The sequence below is a fragment of the Gallinula chloropus genome, assembly GCF_964237585.1.
Source record: "Gallinula chloropus genome assembly, chromosome: 11".
Classification (NCBI taxonomy): domain Eukaryota; kingdom Metazoa; phylum Chordata; class Aves; order Gruiformes; family Rallidae; genus Gallinula; species Gallinula chloropus.
In genome coordinates, this window is record NC_140096.1 from 190,085 (window position 1) to 209,300 (window position 19,216).

At 47.3% G+C, this 19,216-nt stretch overlaps 1 protein-coding gene across 1 annotated transcript; it reads right to left on the bottom strand.

Annotated features, from left to right (window-relative positions):
• Positions 1 to 981: 981 nt before the first annotated feature.
• Positions 982 to 18,511, bottom strand: LAS1L (LAS1 like ribosome biogenesis factor; the record flags this gene model as incomplete). The annotated part of the gene is made up of 13 exons (XM_084269345.1): positions 982 to 1,324; positions 3,883 to 4,024; positions 6,204 to 6,583; positions 7,840 to 7,975; positions 9,118 to 9,333; positions 10,263 to 10,348; positions 13,207 to 13,316; positions 13,722 to 13,768; positions 15,089 to 15,280; positions 16,199 to 16,280; positions 17,270 to 17,339; positions 17,523 to 17,648; positions 18,300 to 18,511. 13 exons carry the CDS (start codon positions 18,509 to 18,511, stop codon positions 1,234 to 1,236), a joined length of 1,890 nt encoding a protein of 629 aa, XP_084125471.1. The 3' UTR covers positions 982 to 1,233.
• Positions 18,512 to 19,216: the final 705 nt, after the last annotated feature.

Genomic DNA, 19,216 nt, shown 5'->3' on the forward strand with positions numbered 1-19,216 from the left:
AAATGTCTAAAAATACTAGAAAGGGGGAGGGTGTACACAAAAAGTCCCTCCTAACTGAAAGTTTGTTTCCTTCTGTATTGGCATTGCTGGTTTCTAGAGGAGAAAAATGTACAACGTCTTCCGTTTTAAACAGCTTTTGGCTGTCTGGTGAAGAGCAACTGCAGCAGAACAGGAGGACAAAATTTAGAATAATAAATACTACATTATGGAGATTTAGCTGTCTGTCCTTGAGAGCCAGCCCAGAGCATCCATGCAGTTCCTATTCTCAACTGGCAGTTTGATCCTAGCTAATGTACAGCTGAAACTGTAGGTCCCTCTTTGTATCTTTCTACAGCTCATCAGTCAGCAGTAGCTCTAAGGAACTGTAAAAGATTCTATTTCACAACACTGCACTGGCATGTTCCTGGTTCGGTTTACTTTGTAAATACTGCAATTTCTTAGACTGGGAGAAAGGCTCTGTCTTACCCTCTGGCAGAGACACTGCAACAAATCCTTACTGATGAGTTCTGTAATACAGGTATGTTTAAACTCATTTTTGACAGGTAATTGCTGAAGCCTCCAAGTTCCAAGAACCTTTAACACAGGTACAGAAAACTGAATTTAGAAGAACTAGCTGGAAGTTCTTTTTCTCAACAACTTTCCAACGCAGTACTCGGGTCCACTGCTGCAGTAATCACTCTATAGCTCTCAACAAAGGCCCCAGTATTCATCAGCAGCCTCAGCAGAATCATGAAGAGAAATGTCAAGCAGAAAATTTTTATTCAAGAGAGAGTGACCCCAGAAAATCACCTGAAAGAGGGTGAGAGGAGAAAGAATTTTTGAAGCGGTGTATGCACTGCAGTGCATTCAGCCATCCTATAATCCCTGAAGCACCATGTGAAACCCTACCTAGATGAGAACTGCAGCACAATCTTACCCTGGCAAAACATGCACTGTCCAGAATACCCGAGCGGACAAGGACAAAAGGATCCAGAGAGAAGATTTGCTTTCAGTCAGTTTTATTTACCATGGAAACAAAGTAACACTGAGGATGTCTGAAGAACTCTTAACTGTATTTGGCAAACATCAACTGGAGCTGAAAGTCCATCATAGTGCTTAAGCAAGACAATGATTACTACACAAGGAACTTAACACACACCACCTTTATAAAACACTGATTTTACACTGTAAAAATCAGTAAATCCTCACCAGAGGAAAAAAACCCAACCTATTGCTGCATACCACTCTGCTCTCTTAGAAAAGTTGAAGGCCACTTTTTATTTTATGGAAGTCATTCTGGGTCCACAACAAAGTTCCTGTCACAGGAATATTCAATTCTGCAGAGCTGTGAAAGGAGGAGAAATAAAGCACATCAGCACTGAGGTGATGCGGAAACTGACATCACCAAAGCAATTTTTATAGCCCTTCAAACTTTTAACAAGTTGAATTTCCAAAACAAAATGTCATTTCTCATTTTTAGTACTGAACATCAGCTGCTGGAATGTCCTTGGTTTTTAATCAGTTAGTTCAAGAGCGACAACAGTCCCGAGGTGCCAAAGGTACCAGAGAACAAACCAAAGGAAAGGTTACCAACAACTGTAAGGGAGATGTGACTTCAGGAATAACCACACAATTTCCACCTGAGCCTTCATCTATCCTTTGCAGCCCAGAATACAAGCTGGTCAGGTGCCACACAGCAAGCACTGCACATGAAACAGTCTGTCACACCTTGCAGTGTCTGTACATCCTGCACATGGAACCTCTCCTACAGCTTCACAAAGGCAAAGGAACTAGAGCATTTTCAGGGATGGTAAATGAAGCTGTTTTGTGACACCCACCCATGCCAAGTAATTTCTGATTTTAGAAAGAGACTCACAGAGGTGTAAAATCCCTTTTCATTGTAGCAGGTACCCAGTTAGGGCTGAGACCCAGGAAATCCTCCAAAGACCCATTTACAGGACTTGCTAATGCCACACAAGACGGAACAAGCAGGATTTTAGTGTTCCTGGACATAAGACACTGTCCAAGCAACAGGCTGAAAGAACAACTGGAAAACATATGTAAACCTTTCCCCACCCAGAGTTTTACTATGTGCAGGAACTGAAATCACTATCCAGGTAGGAAAACAGGATCAGGGAAAGAATAAAAGGAGGACTTATCCAGCAACCTTGTTGAGGGGAAATTCTGTGGATATGTAGGCAGTTACTCCCAGCCTGGGGAAGGCACATTCCCAAATCTCCTACACCATCACAAATAACAAGAAAAGCAGGAAAAGAAATGAAGCACAGGAACAGGATGGGGTATTGACTTTCTCTCAAAATTGAGTTAGTCTTCAAAAGGGAAGGAAGGCTGTCAGCTGAAACCTGTTTTTCCTGGTGTGCAATCAAGTTTCACTACAAATTCATAAAATCTATTTAGTAAGAAGCACAGACCTCAAGCAAGGCCAGCAGAATTCAGGCAGATGGTAAACAACACAGATTAAACGCATCCTAAGATCACTAAGCACTCCATTCCCACCTGTGGAGCTGGTGAATTCGGGCTGCAACAAGAGCTTCTGCTTCTGTCCAAAGCCCTTTCTCCAAAGTAGGGTCAAACTCCAGCTTCAGGAAACCCTTCTGCAGTCAGTTTATTACGTTATTACAAACACTACTTCAGCAGTTTATTGCTACTATCAATAGTTGCTTCCACGTTCCACCTAAGAAGTGGCTGAACCTGGGGGTCAGCAAGACCATTCCTTATGCAACTGCTTTGTGAGGTGCTGGGCAGTAGGAGTTGAAGTAGCACGAATAATTCTATGCTACACAGAAGAGGCAACACTCTGTGCAGGTCTGCAATGCAGCAGTTCGTAGAGACTCCTGCTGCTGCTGTAGCACAATCAGGAGGCACTGCACTGCAGCAGACAGCAAGCTCTGCAATTCCTACCCAAGTCAGCCACACCATGTGCATCCCCCTCCCCTTGTTTCTGTGGTACAGGAAGAGTACCAAATACTGTAGGTAAGAAGTCAGTGAAACCCTCAAACTTAAGCGCAAGGTATTTACCAGTGGCTTAGGCTTCCCCTCCCTTCGTTAAAGCAAGGTTCCTAAATCAGCTATGGAACTGGTCTCACTGATGGTTAGTTCCCTGGCAACATCAGTACCAGCCTCTCTGCAAGGCACCACCATAGGAATCCCCCCTTGCGCCAGGACAGGCCCTGCAGAGGCTCTAACTCTCAGCAGAACAATCTACTACTTTGTGCTATAAAATGCACAAACCATAAAACTGCAAACAAACTACACCAGCCACAGCGTTGTGCCTTGCTTCATGTCATATCCTTGCAAACACCAAAGAAGTGGTGGAGAGAAGAACACCCCTGATGAGGTTTGTTACAAGAAAGAGGCCTTTAAAACCAGCCATGCATGTTTCCTATGAATTAGGCAGTCTGGGAATACTGGTGCTGGGGGAGGCTTAATGACTTCCGAGACTTCTAGTCCTGAATGTTTTAATTGCAAGGCCACAGTTCTTCCCACTATCCATCCCAGAGTTCCACCAGGCACATTCTGCACCAGCTCTCAGTTACCTGTTTCAAAGATTCTGCACTTCCAGACTACTATCTCTAAGGGATCCATACACTGTACCTTCCTAACAGCATCAAGCAACACAGAAAGTTGTCAGCACAGCCTGAAGAGCAGACTGTTATGCTATTATATGAGCACTGCAAAGTCCTTCCAAACACAAACATCACCTGAAAAATCCATGAGAAGTGCAGTTAATTAGAGACAGCAGGAGGTATCTGGGTCAAACTATTTAGTCAAGCATAAGCAAGAATGAAATCTCACCCTTAATTTGTCACACGATGTAGTACAAGGCAGAGAGACAAACACAGGTCAGTTCAGGGGCACAGACCCACCCACACCATTACTCACTTTGTGTTGGGAGACTTCCACTCATCTCTCACTGGCTGATCAAGCAGGGACATCATGGAATAATTATCCAACATCAGACCATCAGGGTCATCTGTCTGGCCTGGAAGTTTCCCCAGGGGAAAATCTTTCCATCGTATTTCATCTGGGTACAAACAGCACAGAAACAGCAGCCTGAGCTCCCCACAGAGATTAAACAACCTCCCCCCCGCCCCGCTCCCCAAGTCCACAGACCCTTCCTCATGCAACTCAGCCACTGACAGAGATGAACAGCCTCAGGTACTCAGCAAAAAAAGCAGCCTGAACTGTAGCTTTAATTAGTTTTGTTTCTAAGCATACTATTTCTTCCAGAGAAAGCCACTGTGGTATGTCAGAGGACAGGGACACCCCTGGAGTCTGCAGAGTGCTGCTTGTCCAAACCACCTGAGACAGTGCCAATGCAAAGGAAACTCCACAGCAGCCTAGATCAAGCCTTGACATTCACCTTCCTCTCTCAAGCATACTTTCACTTGAAACACACACATTAATTAGAATAAAATGACTCTACAAATGGAAAAAGCCACTTACAGACACAGGAAGATGCCAACAGCACCTCTGCATCCATCCAGTTGCTCATTCCTCCAGCAACAGCAGGCACCAGCACCTTAATAACTGCTTAAATTAACAGCTGTACAGCAACAGCGCAACAAGAACTAGAGCCACAGAAGTAGAAGACTGTAAGGCTGGGGAAGTCTAATTAACCAATAGAGCAAGTCTGGACAGACAGGGGGGCTGGGGTGAGATGGCAAAGAAAAAGAATATGATAGTCTTGGAAATTCTGCTATTTGGTTTATGAGCACCTGCTGCTCTTTCCTCTCATGACATCACATTTGTTAGGTGTGTCTTCCAGTGGGGGCCAGAAACTGCACACTGGGAGAGCATCCATGGCAACTGGCACCATCAAGGAGTCCTTTTTATTGTGGTGCCAAAACTTCAAAGGCAGCTCCCAACAGGGAAATCCTCTTTTACATTTCGTTCTCATTTCACATCTAACTAAATGAAAGATACAAATTATTATCTCTCATTGTTCTGACAGTAAGGTTTCTTACGTCTCTGTGCTTTCCTGATACCAGAACACTCACTTCTGGAGTGCTTACTAGCAGCTCAGCAAAGACCAGCAGACAGAAGGCTTTAGTAGGTCAGGCACTCCACTCCAGAGAGCCAGCAGTGATTACAGACTGAGACCCCTGCTAATCATGTGCAACTTGGCCATTTCCTTCTCTTTGCCTGAAACCAATTCATTTGTATACCTGGTATTTGCTCAAAATCCCTAAGTACTGCCCTAAAACCAGCAGATTTATCTGTTTCTCCCATTATATAATAGTAGAAGAAATCTTGACATAGGGAAGTGCTATCTAAGTGTTACAATTTTACAATTAAAAAAAGGGCAGAAATAGCATTTAGTAACATCCAAGGCAGCTATAAGACAAGTTACCTTCATGTATTTTTCACAGGCTAAGCCCTCTTTTTGTAGAGCAATGTAGTAAACAGCTGTAAATACACCACATGTTGTCATGGGTTTGTACATTCCTACTGGCTGTAGTTTCAGATTATTCAAGGATGGTAACTACACAGATGTTACTCTATGTTCACTATGAATAGGGTACCAGAGTTCCCTGTCTTCTAATAGCTGTTGTTTTTCCTTTAAATATCACTGCCTCCAACTCCCCTCCACCAACAACCTCCTCCTGTCTTCAAGTTCCTCCATAAATCACTCATCCAAAACCAACCTTAGCTACAGAAGCCTCCAACCCCATGAGAAAATACAGCTACTGTAATAAAGCTAATGAAACACTGCATATACTGTTTATATCCTCCAAAAACTCGCCTTGCTCCTTTCTTTGCTTGCCACCATGTCGTAACAGCTATTTCCCTGGAGCATGAAACTTTATGGCATGTGACTGCTGCTTCCCAGCACAGCCAAACTGTGCTTTCAAATACCCCAAAGTCCAAGGAACATCTGTATTGTTTTACCATTCACAGCTGGCATGTATGCTGCCCCATCAACTGGATACACTGAACTTTTAAACAGTTCAGAAAAGCCCGGTAAACACTTTAATGAGGCAGTAGCAACATGCTTCTGGGAACAGCACTCACAGTAGTTTAAGAGTCTGAGACAGATGACTCCTACACATAATCTGAAGGCTGGAAAATAACCTAGTGTTGGGTGGTTTGGCATTTAGATAATTTTGAAGCACACTTCAGTTCTGGCCAGGCTCAGAGGCCTGAGCTGCCTTTGCTTTTCAGTGAAGAAATAAGACTAAGCCTTGCAAAGTGATTTTTACCTGCAGTGATCTGCCATGCAGACCCTTGCAACGCAGCCCTCTTCTCAGCAATAGCCACCGTGTTACCAGACTGAGCAAGTCCTTCCAGAGGGTTTGTTTCAGTGATCATCTCTTCCTCCTCCTCCTCTACCTCCTCTACACCATCGTCTCTCTCCATCGCATCTTCTTGTTTCTCTACAGCCTGTCCTTGATTTTTAACCTGATTCTCTTGCCTGGCCTTCCACTGTAAGCTCTCTATCGTGTAAATGGGCTGTTGGCTGCAGTCTGAAGAGAGGCCTGGGCTGGACAAAGGGCCACCTCCCTCCGTGTAAACAGAAGCCAGGTAGAGGAGGTTCTTCCGCGAGGCCCGTGGCAGGCGAGGTCTCATGATTGTGAGGATCCTGCAAAGAAAACAGCAATGCAGAAGCCTTCAAAGCAACAAGATTCCAGACCAATATGTATCAAGCTGAGTTGCCTTTTAAGCAGGAGTTTCCTCCAGGACAGCCCACTCCTCTCTCTCCTCTTAACAAGTCGATCTGGTTATTCCCTGGTGAGTGGATGCTGCACTACTCCCCCTCTGATACCAAAGCTGAGCACTGGTGATATTTCTGACTGAATTCCTGCTTTGCTGACTTCATGTGAAAGAGTTGCCACCTGTGCTGAATCTGTATTACCTGTACGAGCCGTCACAGCTCTGCTACCAAGTGTTGTGGCTTGTGTGTCTGGGTTCTGGCAGAGGAGGGGGCTGCAGGGGTGGCTGCTGCAAGAAGCTGCTAGAAGCTCCCCCAGGTCTGGCAGAGCCAACACCAGACCCGCTGCTGACCGAGGCCGAGCCCATCAGCGACACTGGCAGTGCCTCTGTGATAACATATTTCAGCAGGGAAAAAATCCCTGCAAGCAGCTGCTTTTTGCCACCAGAGAAGAGAGTGAGAAGATGTGAGAAACTCTGCAGACGCCACGGTCACTGAAGAAAGGGGGGAAGGAGGGGCACCAACACCAAAAAGATGCCCCTGCAGCCCATGGAGAAGACCATGGTGGGCTAGACTGTCCCCCCCACAGCCCATGGAAGATGATGGGGACCAGAGACCCCACCTGCAGCTCCTGGAGAGGCCCCACGCTGGGGTGGGTAGAGACCTATGGAAGACACTGTGACCTGTGTTGGAGCAAGCTCCTGGAAGGACTGGCAGGTCCATGGAGAGAGGGGCCCACACCGGAGCAGGTTTGCTGGGGGGGGCTTGTGACTCGGGGGGGACCGTGGTGGAGCTATCTGTTCCTGAAGGTCTGCACCCCATAGCAGTGCCCCACGCTGGGGCAGCTGCGGAAGAGCTGAAGCCCCATGGGAAAGGACTCATTGGAGATACTCAAGGACTGTCTGCCGTGGGTGGGACCCCACGCTGGAGCAGGGGAAGAGTGTGAGGAATCCCTCCCCCCACAGAAGGGAAACAACTCATGATGAACTGACCAAAACCCCCATTCAACATCTCCCCCTGTGATACCTGGGGGGCAGGATGGGAAAGAAATCCTGCCACGGTTTCTACTAGGTACAAGGGAAAGGAAGGGAACACAGCTGTAACTCAACATAACAGAAGGCAGTGGGCCAAAGCTGCTACACAGTACTGTTTGCTGTACCTCTTCTAGGTCACAGGACCAAACTTACAGCTGGAGAAGGTGTGGGGTTGCCCAGCAGGGAGCTTCCAAGCAGTTATCAGTCAGTCTGAGCCACTGCAAAGGAACTTTATGGAGGAACAGCTCCTTCATAGACACCTGTTTGTTGGAGTGTTGTCTTTTCTTCCCTTCAAAGAAGATAAAGAAAACAACAAGGCGCTGAAAACTCATTAAAATGTGTCCTTCATTCCTCTGAATATTTACTGCAACACTCATCCTCAAGTAAACCGGCATTCCAATCCGAGTCTAAGACCAGATGTCCTGATCAAACACATCAAGACTGTCAGAGCGCCTTGCCAATGCACTGACAGCTAGGTGAGCCCCACAAGGCTTGCCTGAAGGGAGAGGCATACATTCCCAAGCTGGTTCCAAGCATCCCACCCCAGACAGGAAAGCCAGAAGTACAGTACTGTAATGCTGCTGGGACCTGAGATCCCTCCCGATAGCACTGCAGTGAGTAAACTCAAGCTGGGAGCTGCGACCATTCAGGGATCTTGGTACATAATAGATACACTCAGCACTGACTGAAACCATCAGACATGAACCTGTGACTGCCACAAATACTGGCAAAATCTTGCTGCAGACTGACACAAATTGGGAAAAGACAGAAATGGTGGCAAAATTAACCAACTGGAAACCTCTTAGGGACGCACTATATCACAGTATGAAAGTCCTGTCAGCAAAACACCTGAGACACACTTTGAATAATTAAAGCTCTTCTGTGCCCCCAGTCTCTGGAGTGAAACAAACAGGTTTTGCCAAATTTAAACAGTTTTAAGGAGTTAGGAACAAAATGCTACTTATCACTTCTGTGTAAGTTCAGAAGGCATGGAAATCCTGATAGAATTAAGAAAGGACAGCAAGACTACGTAAGGATCTTGCAAAGGCAGGCTTCTGTCAAGTGAGGAAAGAATTTGGACCAGGGTGCTCATAACAAATAAAGATGTTACAAGCAACCTGCTACATCCTACTGTATCAATATCTGGAATAAAATAGCACTTAAGGGCCTGACCCCTCAGGGGAGAGATTGGCTTTTCCTGTCTTGAGGAGGCTGCAGCAAAGTTGCCAATAACAACTTCAGTTTTGTTCAGAAACACTTGATAGACACAAGTTGCACGTTGAAAAGTATAAGAAATGTAACAATCAAAGGTCCATGTTCACACGACAGTGTGACAATGAGGTTACTGAGGATCTCCATGGAAGGGTCACACCACTCTCCCAGATTTCACAATCAGGAGAGACTTTTCACGCTCAGAAGTCCCATACATACCAGCGTTCACTTTGGCAATGCCAGTCAGCATCTCAGAAATCCAGCTGATCAGGAACTGAGGCCGGAGTTCTGCAGAGTCAGGACATTCCTTCAGCTCCATGAACATTTTCTCTATCAGGATCTGTGTGAAGCTTCTGGAAAGGAGGCCTGTCAGCAGTGGCTGCCAAAAGCAGTAAAAGGTCTGAGGGATTCTGAACTGCCACACTTCTTTATTTGCTGCAACAAGGGGAAAAGCAAACAAAAACAACCACCCACCAAAATCACTGGTTTGTCATTTTCTGTGGACAGCAAGTATGACAGTTGTTCTGAGGTCACTGGGTATAGGGTGTTTTCAGGGATACTCAATGAACCTGGAACTGTTATTTTCTTAGGCTAGTGAAGTAAAATAAACACCAGACTGATAATGAACACAACGGCTCAATGCAAGCAAAAAATGGAATACCTGATCTAATCATATGGTAAATCACAAGAAAATCTACCTGTTCTCCTAGTCCCTTTCCAGTTTCAGCTTACTTCACACTTAATGAATGTCTAAAACTATACTGCACAGAGAAAGCACATTCAACAAAGCAACAGAGAATCAAAAAGCTCATCATTTTTTACAACTGGAAAACAGTGGCAAAAATCTGAGGATCTTTCTGGGAAAGTTCCCTCTGGTGTTTCCAAGGGATCCCAAGGAAACAGACAAATTATTCATTTCATTGCCTCTAGGTATCTAATTCTCTTGCAGAAAATCCATGCAGCTCCACACACAGGGGCAAGCAGCATGGAACTAAGATTCAACTGGTAAAGGAGGCTCAGAAAAACCCATTTACATTTGCTTCACACCTTCAATGTGGAAAAGAAGCCAATGGGAGCTTATGAAATCCTAACTATTGCAGATAAGGGCAGAGAAGGAACCTTCAACAGACACGCCGGCCAGGCAGCGCTCAGTGCTGAAGAGCCATCCTCACACAGTAGGATCTACACAAAAACTGTAACTCAGCATGGTCAGGGAGGGGTCTGGGGAAGGGTCAGAGGTGTTTAAGGACCCAGATACACAAAAAAATATGCAGAGAATCCCAGATTTCCATGTAATGAGAAGAACAGACCTGGATGTAACACTAGCTATGCGTTTTTCACTTCTGTGATGCCAAAACACAAACCTTCATACTTGATATTGAGCATCTTCAGACATTCCATCTTCGGGATGAGAAAGCCGTCACTGAGAAGAGCCTCAGCCACTGTCTCCCTAGAGCAATCAGAGAGCCTTATTAATGCTGATTACTCCTTTACATATCAAAATGCCACTGGCACCAGTTCTGAAACAGGTTTGAGACCCAAAGACCTGGAACTATGAGGTGAGGTAGCTTCTTGCAGGGCCCTACAATTGTATGCCAGTTTGGGGCTGGACAGATCCCACTGGACTGGGAATGTGCATCTGTGCAAACTGGAACAGAACCAGAACCTTCAAGGAAATATTTCAGAGGCAAATAGCCTGGTATTTAAAAAGTACAGGAACATTTATCGCAATGAAATACCTGCTGTTTGCAGTGTGATACAAAGTCTTCTAACAGCAGGCCAGACAAGATCTAAGGACCTCTGCACACAGAGCTAGGTTGAGTTTCAGGGGAAAGCCAGCCCTGCTGACTTGGTGACAAAGCACACCACCTTAAGGTCCATTTCACACAGCCATTTGGTACACCAGTTGCAGTAGGGTCACAACTGCTCTTCCCTGCAGCTCTTTTGGGATGTCTCCTGTCCTTACAGCTATCCCCCAAACTTCAGTTAGTCTGTGGGCACTCAAGTACCACTTCACCTCCTATGAGGCTGCCTTAATGCAAGTGGAAGACTGAGGGGAATCACATGGGTAGCCTGAAGTGGGCCTTGAAAGCAAAACACAGCAAGAGACAGGAGTAAAATTCCAACAGCTTCCCAATATTCAGCCATGGGATTCCCTTGAGTTATCCTGTTCATGCTTCTACCCATGAGTTTCTCTATCCTTGCAAAGACACAGCACTAAAATAAATACTTCTCAGAATAAAAATCAACATGACTCCACGTGACTGAAGGAGTCAACAGCTGCAGCATTTCAGGGCAGGTACAAAGCAAAGCAGAAGCAATTACCACAATGGTATTTGAGAAGAGCTTCTGTGAACCTGTGTTCAGGTCCTGTAATAAACATAGATGCATAAACAGAAGTTTAAAGCTTGTGGAGTTTCTTTGATTTAAGTTACAAAGTGACTTGATTATAGGTGCATGGACACTCACTGCTGTTTTGGTAGCATCACACTGTGCAATTCCAAAATCTATCTATAGTAACATCACTACCCAAATGTTTGAGTCTTAGCTAGTTTTGCAAGCTGAGTTGTGAAACAGTCCCCCATTCCTGGCTGCTGTAGGTGGGGGATTTCCCTGTGTATCAGAGCAGCTCTTTTAATGCAGCTGCCTGATCATGAGGAGTCACTCAGGAAACCACGGAACAGCCAACAGAAAGAAACCCCACAAGGCAGAAAAGTACATTTACAGCCACAGGAACCAGCTTCCTCATCTCTCTTTTGTCTTACTTGAAGCTTGTGCTTAAAGAGACCATGAAAACACCCTATTCAATGAAACACAAGCAGTGAAGACAAAGTTCTTATGAAAGTATTACTGCCAGATTGGTTATGTAAGAAATGACAGACACCCCAGAGCTGGCACACCATCATATGGCTTTGTTGGAACAAAGGATCCAGTGATGCTGGAGTGGAAAAACCTAACCAGGTTTACCAGCAGAAGAGCTAGTTATGCCAAGCTGTGATAGCTGCTGATGCTGTACAGAAGCACCACTGAGTCAGACCATGGGCTGTATCCTGGATGCTGTGGAGACATTCAGTCCTCTGCAAAGCAGTAAAATGACTATGTTGGGGGACTGGGTTTTTGTTTTAAAGTCACTACTTCCAAAGAGAGATTTACTGCACTAGGATTGTGTTCTAAAAATTCATCAAGTGCCTTAATCTTTGCCCTGCACAGAACTCCAGAGGGGCTTCCCTTCACCACATAACTGCCCTCCAGCAGTACACAGACACAGTAGGGAAGGTTTAATTGACAGCCCACTAAAGGAAACTGGTCTGACAGACGTAGAGAAGACTTGAAAAGTAACTGTACTTTCACATAAGACTGAAGTCTCTTGTTCTCACCTGAACCTTTCAAAATCCTTGCTTTTGTGTTGTGGCAGCCTGTTTCCCCTCTACCAGGTAGCTGATGCCAGCTTCAAATACCTATTTATATGTAAAAGCAGCTGCACGTGGTCCATTTGTGTTCTGGCAGTGGCTAACAGAGGATGCTTAGGGAGAGAGTATCAGAATCACAGGCAGGTGCAATGGCTTGCTTCCACAAGTACTTTCCAATCATCTAGCAACAGATAGCTTAAGTAACAGAGAATCCCCATGTTTAGAAAGTTCTGTTTCTCATTACAGAACCTGCATGCCTTCTTGCTCATTCCTCCAGGCTCAGCAACCTGTGGGCAATACCAAAGGTGCAAGTCTCTTCCTCAGGGTTTTCTTCTGACACATCTGATAACCTCAAATTAATCAGCAGCTTGTATGGCATACATAATCAAAACATCAGGACTTATACCTCCTGTCTGTAACGTGATACAATCCCCTCTACAGTTACACAGATTTTGTTTCTCAGAGTGGGACAGGATCTTCAAACAAATCTGTATAGTAATAATAAAGTCTCAATACAATGGATCCTAGAGGCACTTTGTAATAGAAGCACAGAAAGTACAGAAAGGGTCAAGCACTGGCCTGCAGTCTTGAAGAATTCTAAAGGTTAGTGTAACCCAAAATCTATACAAGCTGTTGGGAGAGCTTTTGAAGACACTGGAGATGCTAACATGTCTAGGGGTCAGCACAGCTAAGTCAGGGACAACACCCTGGAGACCATCTGGGTCAGGAAATATTACTCATTAACACAGATTAACAACTCTGTCCTCAAAGATGTTGAGGAAATCAACTGATTGCTTCCTCCACGATCAGTTGGACAATATGGTGAAAAGGCAGTGCCTCTTCTACAGGCCCAGCTCTGCACTGTACCTTCCACCTCAGCTTCTTGTCAGAGATGTACCTGTTCTCTTGCATCAGGTCTTTGATCTGAGCCAAAATCCAGTCCACTTCTGAAGACGAATCGAACCACAGCTCGCGAGACTTGGACACAGACTGCACAGTCTGCATAACCTGAGGGAAGGAGAAACCCAGAAGTAGGCAGGAGACGTGCTGCAGGGGTGAGCAGAAAGCAGCACTACTCCAGGTGGAAGCATACAGCCTGGCAAGTGTCAGCAGCACTGTGGACATTGGCTTATTGCCACCTCTGCAGTACCAGTATGAAGAATCACTTCTGTATCACTGGTGCTTCTGGACAGATTCTGACCGTGGAAGCCTGCCACAGGGAGGGAGAAAGGGGATCCCTGCAGTTACAAGCAATAAATCCCTAGCACAGTAACTCAGTCAGACTAGCACTCTGGTATTTCAAATGAGGCCTGGCCAAGAGCACCAGCTCTTCAGTTTGGGCAAGAATGCAGACTTGCTGCCCCAAGCAGGAGATGAGAAGAATGGAAAGGGATGATGTTGGACTGCACTTACGCGAAACTGCTCATTCTTGTAAGACGTCAGCACATCTCTGACTTTTTCTAGGAAAAAACATACAGTTTAAACAGGGAACAGATACACTACATAAGGGAATTGTGTATCTGGGCAAGCTGCTCAGTTCTGCTAAATATACAGAGGAAGACCTCAGTCAAATGAAGTCATGAATTCTGATTCAGACAACACTCCGGAGACTCTTACAGCTCTCAGGACTTTTCCACCAACACAGGCTTTATCAAATGGGGTTGAGCTGGGAGTTTAGTGTTCAGGCAAGTGGATAAATTACAGCCACCTAGTGTGACGTCCCAGGGAGCAGTAAGGGCTACTTCATTTCTGCACACTCTCTGGACCTTGGATTGGGCTGCGGTAACTGCTGGGTGAGTTGCCCCCCATCAGCATGCCACGTTTTGTCAGAAAAAGATTGCAACTGATTGGTTTTACTATTTGAGATACCGTTTGATACCTCACATGCCCCAAGCTCGCAGACCAGCCATCTGATCCGAACTCCTGCTTCCTCCAGCAAGACATTCAAACCAGAAATCCACTTTGAGAAAAGCTACTTATTTAGGGTTCACAGACTTCTGGTGATGGAAAAGCAACTACTGGAACAGTTTACCAAAGTTTCCACATTGTTTTGCTCTTTCTATCTTAAATTATGTGCAGGCTGAGTTATCTGTGGGCTTTATGGTTTGTTTGGTTTTTTTAATATATTATTGACAACTAGTGATTTTTCTGTCCAAATGTGAAGTACTTTAAAACCCCCTGAACTGCCTTTATTCTGCTCTTACTCAAATTATGAACCTACAGAGTTTTGAGGGCTACAAAAGGACCACAGACTTGTCAGTAGTAGCCCCGATACCAAAACTGTAGTTGTAAAGACACTACAACTAATTCATAGAATCATAGACTGGTCTGGGTTGGAAGGGACCCCAAGGATCATTGAGCTCCAACCCCCCTGCCACAGGCAGGGACACCAACCTCCAGGCCTGGAGCTACACAAGGCTGCCCAGGGCCCCATGCAACCTGGCCTTGAACACCTCCAGGGACAGGGAATCTACTACTTCTCTGGGCAGCCTGTTCAAGCAGTGCTTGGACCTAAACCATTCCAGTATAACTGCTGCTTCTGATTACAACACTAGATATTCAATAGAAGTAAAAGAATTTAGGCTACAAATTCGGTGAGCTAATAACAAAAGAATCAGTCACCTCAAGAATCCATCGAGGCCCAAAGAGGAATCCCAAAACCTGAGATGAATGTGTATCTTTATGTATTGTCAGGGTGAAAAGATGACACTTTAATACTGCTTCCTCTAGCATAGGGCATATCTAATCCTTGTACGTGCCATTGTCCCAGGGACACCTACCATGGAATTCCTTGTGCTTCTGGCAGGCCTCATGCTGTGGGGTTTGAATCTCCCATGCATCACTGTCCAACTCTGTATTTGCTTCTATCCCTTCCTGCTCCTCTTCCTCATCCTCACTTTCCTCACACAAGTTATTTCCCAGCTGGCGGCTCCAGTAGGTCTTCCGCAGCCAGTCCAGCACAACATCACAGCCTGGGGGAGAACAAATCAGCAGGTACTCTGTGTTACTGCTAAATAAAACAGGCAGCACACTGCTAACTTGTATTGTGAAATGAAATGCTGTTAAGAAGCTACAAACCCTGAAATCAAATACAACTCCATTAATTAAAAGGTGATCCCACCCAAAACCAACAGAAACCACAGCCCTGGTAATACCCCTCAGTCTTTTTGGCAACAAAAGTGATCAGATGCTGCTGTAGTGCTGCACCATACTCAAGGCAGGCCAAACTGAAGCAGAAACTAAGTCCCAGCAGTGGCATTCTGATGAGAAAGTGAGTCGATTCTTTAGTATCATAATGATCAACATAGGGTCTGTATCAATAACATCATGGCTTTGTGCAGAGGCTACACTAGGCTTACATTAGATAGAATGGAAAGAAAGCCCCTTTTCTCCCATTACTATTTCACTACCCAGCTCAGTCTAAGGAAGGTTGTTTAACTGGCTCAAAGCTTAACCCAAAACTTGCCAGGAATCCCTTCAAACATCACGAGCTAGCTGTTCATCCAGGCATGCAGTACCTACTGTATTTCTCCCTAAATGGGATTTTTTGAGTCTCGGGTATCTCTAAACCACCATGAAAAGCATTTACCTCTTTCCCCGAGATGACCTCCTGTGCTGTAAGGAAGCAAGAGGACCAAACTGTTGTTTCCAGTATTTTTTTCAGGGGAAGAAGAAAGTCTCCAAACTCCTCCCCTGTGATACACCACTGGACACAGGGTTTGCTGCGGCCTCACCCCACAACCCTCCCTGCCAGGATGAGATTGCTGCCTGCCCTGCTGGGCCCCAAAATGGAGCCAGGAGTGCTCCCCTCAGGGCCTGCAGCACTAGCACTGCCGCCCCAACCCCCCACCAGGCCGGGTCCTCCCAGTGGCAGCCGCCGCAGCACTCACCCTTGCGGCACAGAGCCAGGCGCGGCAGCTTCCCGTGGGTCAGCTCGTGGCGGAGATCCACGACCCAGATGGGGATGTCCACCTGGAAGAACAGCCATGGGCATTACCCCCCAGCTGCACCGCGTCTGACCACAACTGCACGCGGCCCTGCGAGGCTCCCTGGGTGGGCATGGCCTCCTCCAGGCCACTCCCGCTCCGCAGGCCCCCAGCTTCCCACTCCCAGGGTGGGCTGAGATCCACACTCCCCCCCCCTCCCCCCCCAAGTTCTGGTCCCACCCCTCCTGTGGCCACAATCCAGAAAAACTCTGGATTCTACAGTTCAAGTTCTCCTTAACGTTACTTGCAACTACAGATGTCGTTTCAGGCAGAGGTGCTGTGTGTAACAATGAGACACTGCGAAGCACTTAAATTACATTTAAGCTGGTGAAACATGCTGGAGGACACTTTGTGTATCAAAGACACAAAGCATGCACACTTTTAAACTGCATGTAATTGTTTTACAGCTTTCCTAAGGACAACTATCTTAAACTATGCAAGACCTTAATTTTTAAGCTTGATCACTTTTAAGAGGTGAGAAGCAGCACCTCTCAAAAACCCAGAAATAAAAATTTAAAAATTTAAAAACTCTATTCATCATTCTCACACAGGTGCTCCAGACAAGGCTGCAGATAGAGTCTCAAATACTGTCAGTTTGTCACTTTCAACACTTGGTGTTTGGACACGGGCATAAATACTTGGTAGCTAAGAAACAAAAACAGGCAATGGAGATATGAAGTGCAACCATTTACATGCAAATCAAAGCTTTTGATCACATATGATTCAAAACATTTCAATGAACATCAGCCTTTGTTACTCCTCACCTGACTTTAAAGAACAAGTGTTAGACCTAGTTATATCAAGCCTTTTTAAAGCTTCAAAGCTTTGCAGTGGGAAAGAACTGGTATCTATTATTTTGGTGAGAAAAGAATAGCACGCCCCACAGCTCCCTCAGTCCAGTGTTGTGAATAGGTGACAAGGCATATGCTCTACATATATATGTAAATTATCAAGTAACTCATATTAAATATTTACCTCTCTGGCTAATTGTCTCAGAGGAATGCTGACCATTTTCTGTTTCCTTTCTGTGATCAAGTTGACAAACCTGCATGAAGGTTACAGAAAAGATAAATGACCATCAGGAGCTGATGAGAAAACTCGGAACCCCAGAGAAATCCCCAACACGCTGAACAATACTACAGTCACAGAGATTCAAAGCAAAATTAGACAGCTGAATAATGCTATGTGTCCACTCTCCCTCACAGCACACAGGCCTTCAGAGCCCTACCTTACAAGAGCCAGCCCGTAAGAAAGGATGAGCTCATGAGACTTCAATCTGCCAGATGAATCCAGGACCTTGCAACGGATCAGCTCAGCAGTGCAATCCACTGCAAGAGGCATTTTGGGACCATACCTAGAGACAAGGGAAAACCAGGTAAGCAGTCTCACGTGAACACACTCCTTCTGCAAAAGGCATGGCTTTCTGGATACTTCGCGTGCTCTGCAGCGCACAACAGCCAGGGAAAGAGCATGCAGAACAGCATCAGAGGCCGTTTCCAAAAGGCTCTTACTTGGAAAAAAAGGGTGCTTACAGGGCTCCTCTGGCGTAGGTTAAACGGGTACTTACCGATACGCTTAGCACACGCACAGCACGCTGCCACACCTAGGCCGGCCTTGTGCGTGGATGCAGCAGGGGTAAACCAAACAGAAGGTGGCGATTTGGGGTCCTTGAATACGCTCACCGCGGGACCCGGCCTGAGCAACCGGCCTGCGGAAGCGCAGGCGTGCAGGACTCTGCCTCCCTTGATGCCCGGGGTGCCAGCCCCCTCGGACACGCGTGCCGGGCAGGGAGCGCACGGCACGAACCCTGCACGCGCGACCCCCGCCTCGGCGCGGCACCCAAGAGCGGCAGCCGGGGCCCGGCGCCCCACGGGGCCGAGACGCAGCGCGCCGGGAGCAGCCTGGGGCAGAGGGCCGGCAGGGCCACTTCAGGGACCCAGGGGGCAGCCTAGAAGGAGCGCCAGCCCCTCAGAGCCGCCGCCTGCTCGCGGTGTGCGGCCCTTACCGACTCTTCCAGGCCGAGACCCGATCCAGCGCTTCCTGCTGCAGGCGGCTGTCCCCGCAGTACAGCCCCACCATCACCTGGTCCCACTCCGCCCTGCCCCTCCACGCCACCACAGTTCGCAGCGGCTTAAGCCGCTTGCGGGCCGGGGACAAACACCGCCGCCCGCGGCGCCACGCCAGCCCGGGGCGGCCCGCCGAGCCGCGCTCCGCCATGCCGCCGCGCTCCCTGCGCCGAGCTTCCGGGGCAGGGGCCGCTTCCGGGGCGGGCGAGGGCCCGCGGGTGCGGGCGGGGCGCTGTTCGGCTGCCGCCCGCCCTGAGGCGGCGGCGGCGGCGGCGCGGCGGGTGGCGGCCTGCGCGGCGGTGCCGGGCGGGCCCGAGGGGCCGCGTCCCCCAAGGTGAGGGGCTTTCCTGCGGTGGTTCGCTGCAGGGCTGGCGGCCCGCGGCCACAGGGGGCTTGGTGTTGTGAGGCTGGTGGAGGGCTCGGCGCGTTCACCCTCCTGTAGCCGCAGGGAGCTGAGGGAGCGAGCGATGCTCTCGAGGTGAGGGTGAAGGGAGAGGCGCTGGCCGAGGGTGGTGGCCAGAGAGCAGTGCCAGAAAGGCTGGCCGGAGGGATGTGGAACACAGGCCCTGCGCAAGAGGCGAAGGCGCTCGGGTGATGCAAGGCATCGTGCTCATACTTGCCTGACCTTACTAAACTCTGTCGGGAAGACAGGCCACCCTGGGCCTGACGGGAGAGGGAGGAGGCAGCTCTCCTGACACAAGCAGCCCGTATCACACGGATGCTTTCAGTGCCCTTCTCCAGTCTTGGCTGCATGTATCTGCCCAAGCAGGAAACTGAACTGCTTTTCTTTCCAGTTGGAACTTTTTACAGTAAGATGGAGCAGTGACTGATCAGGACACAGATCAGCTGCTTTTGG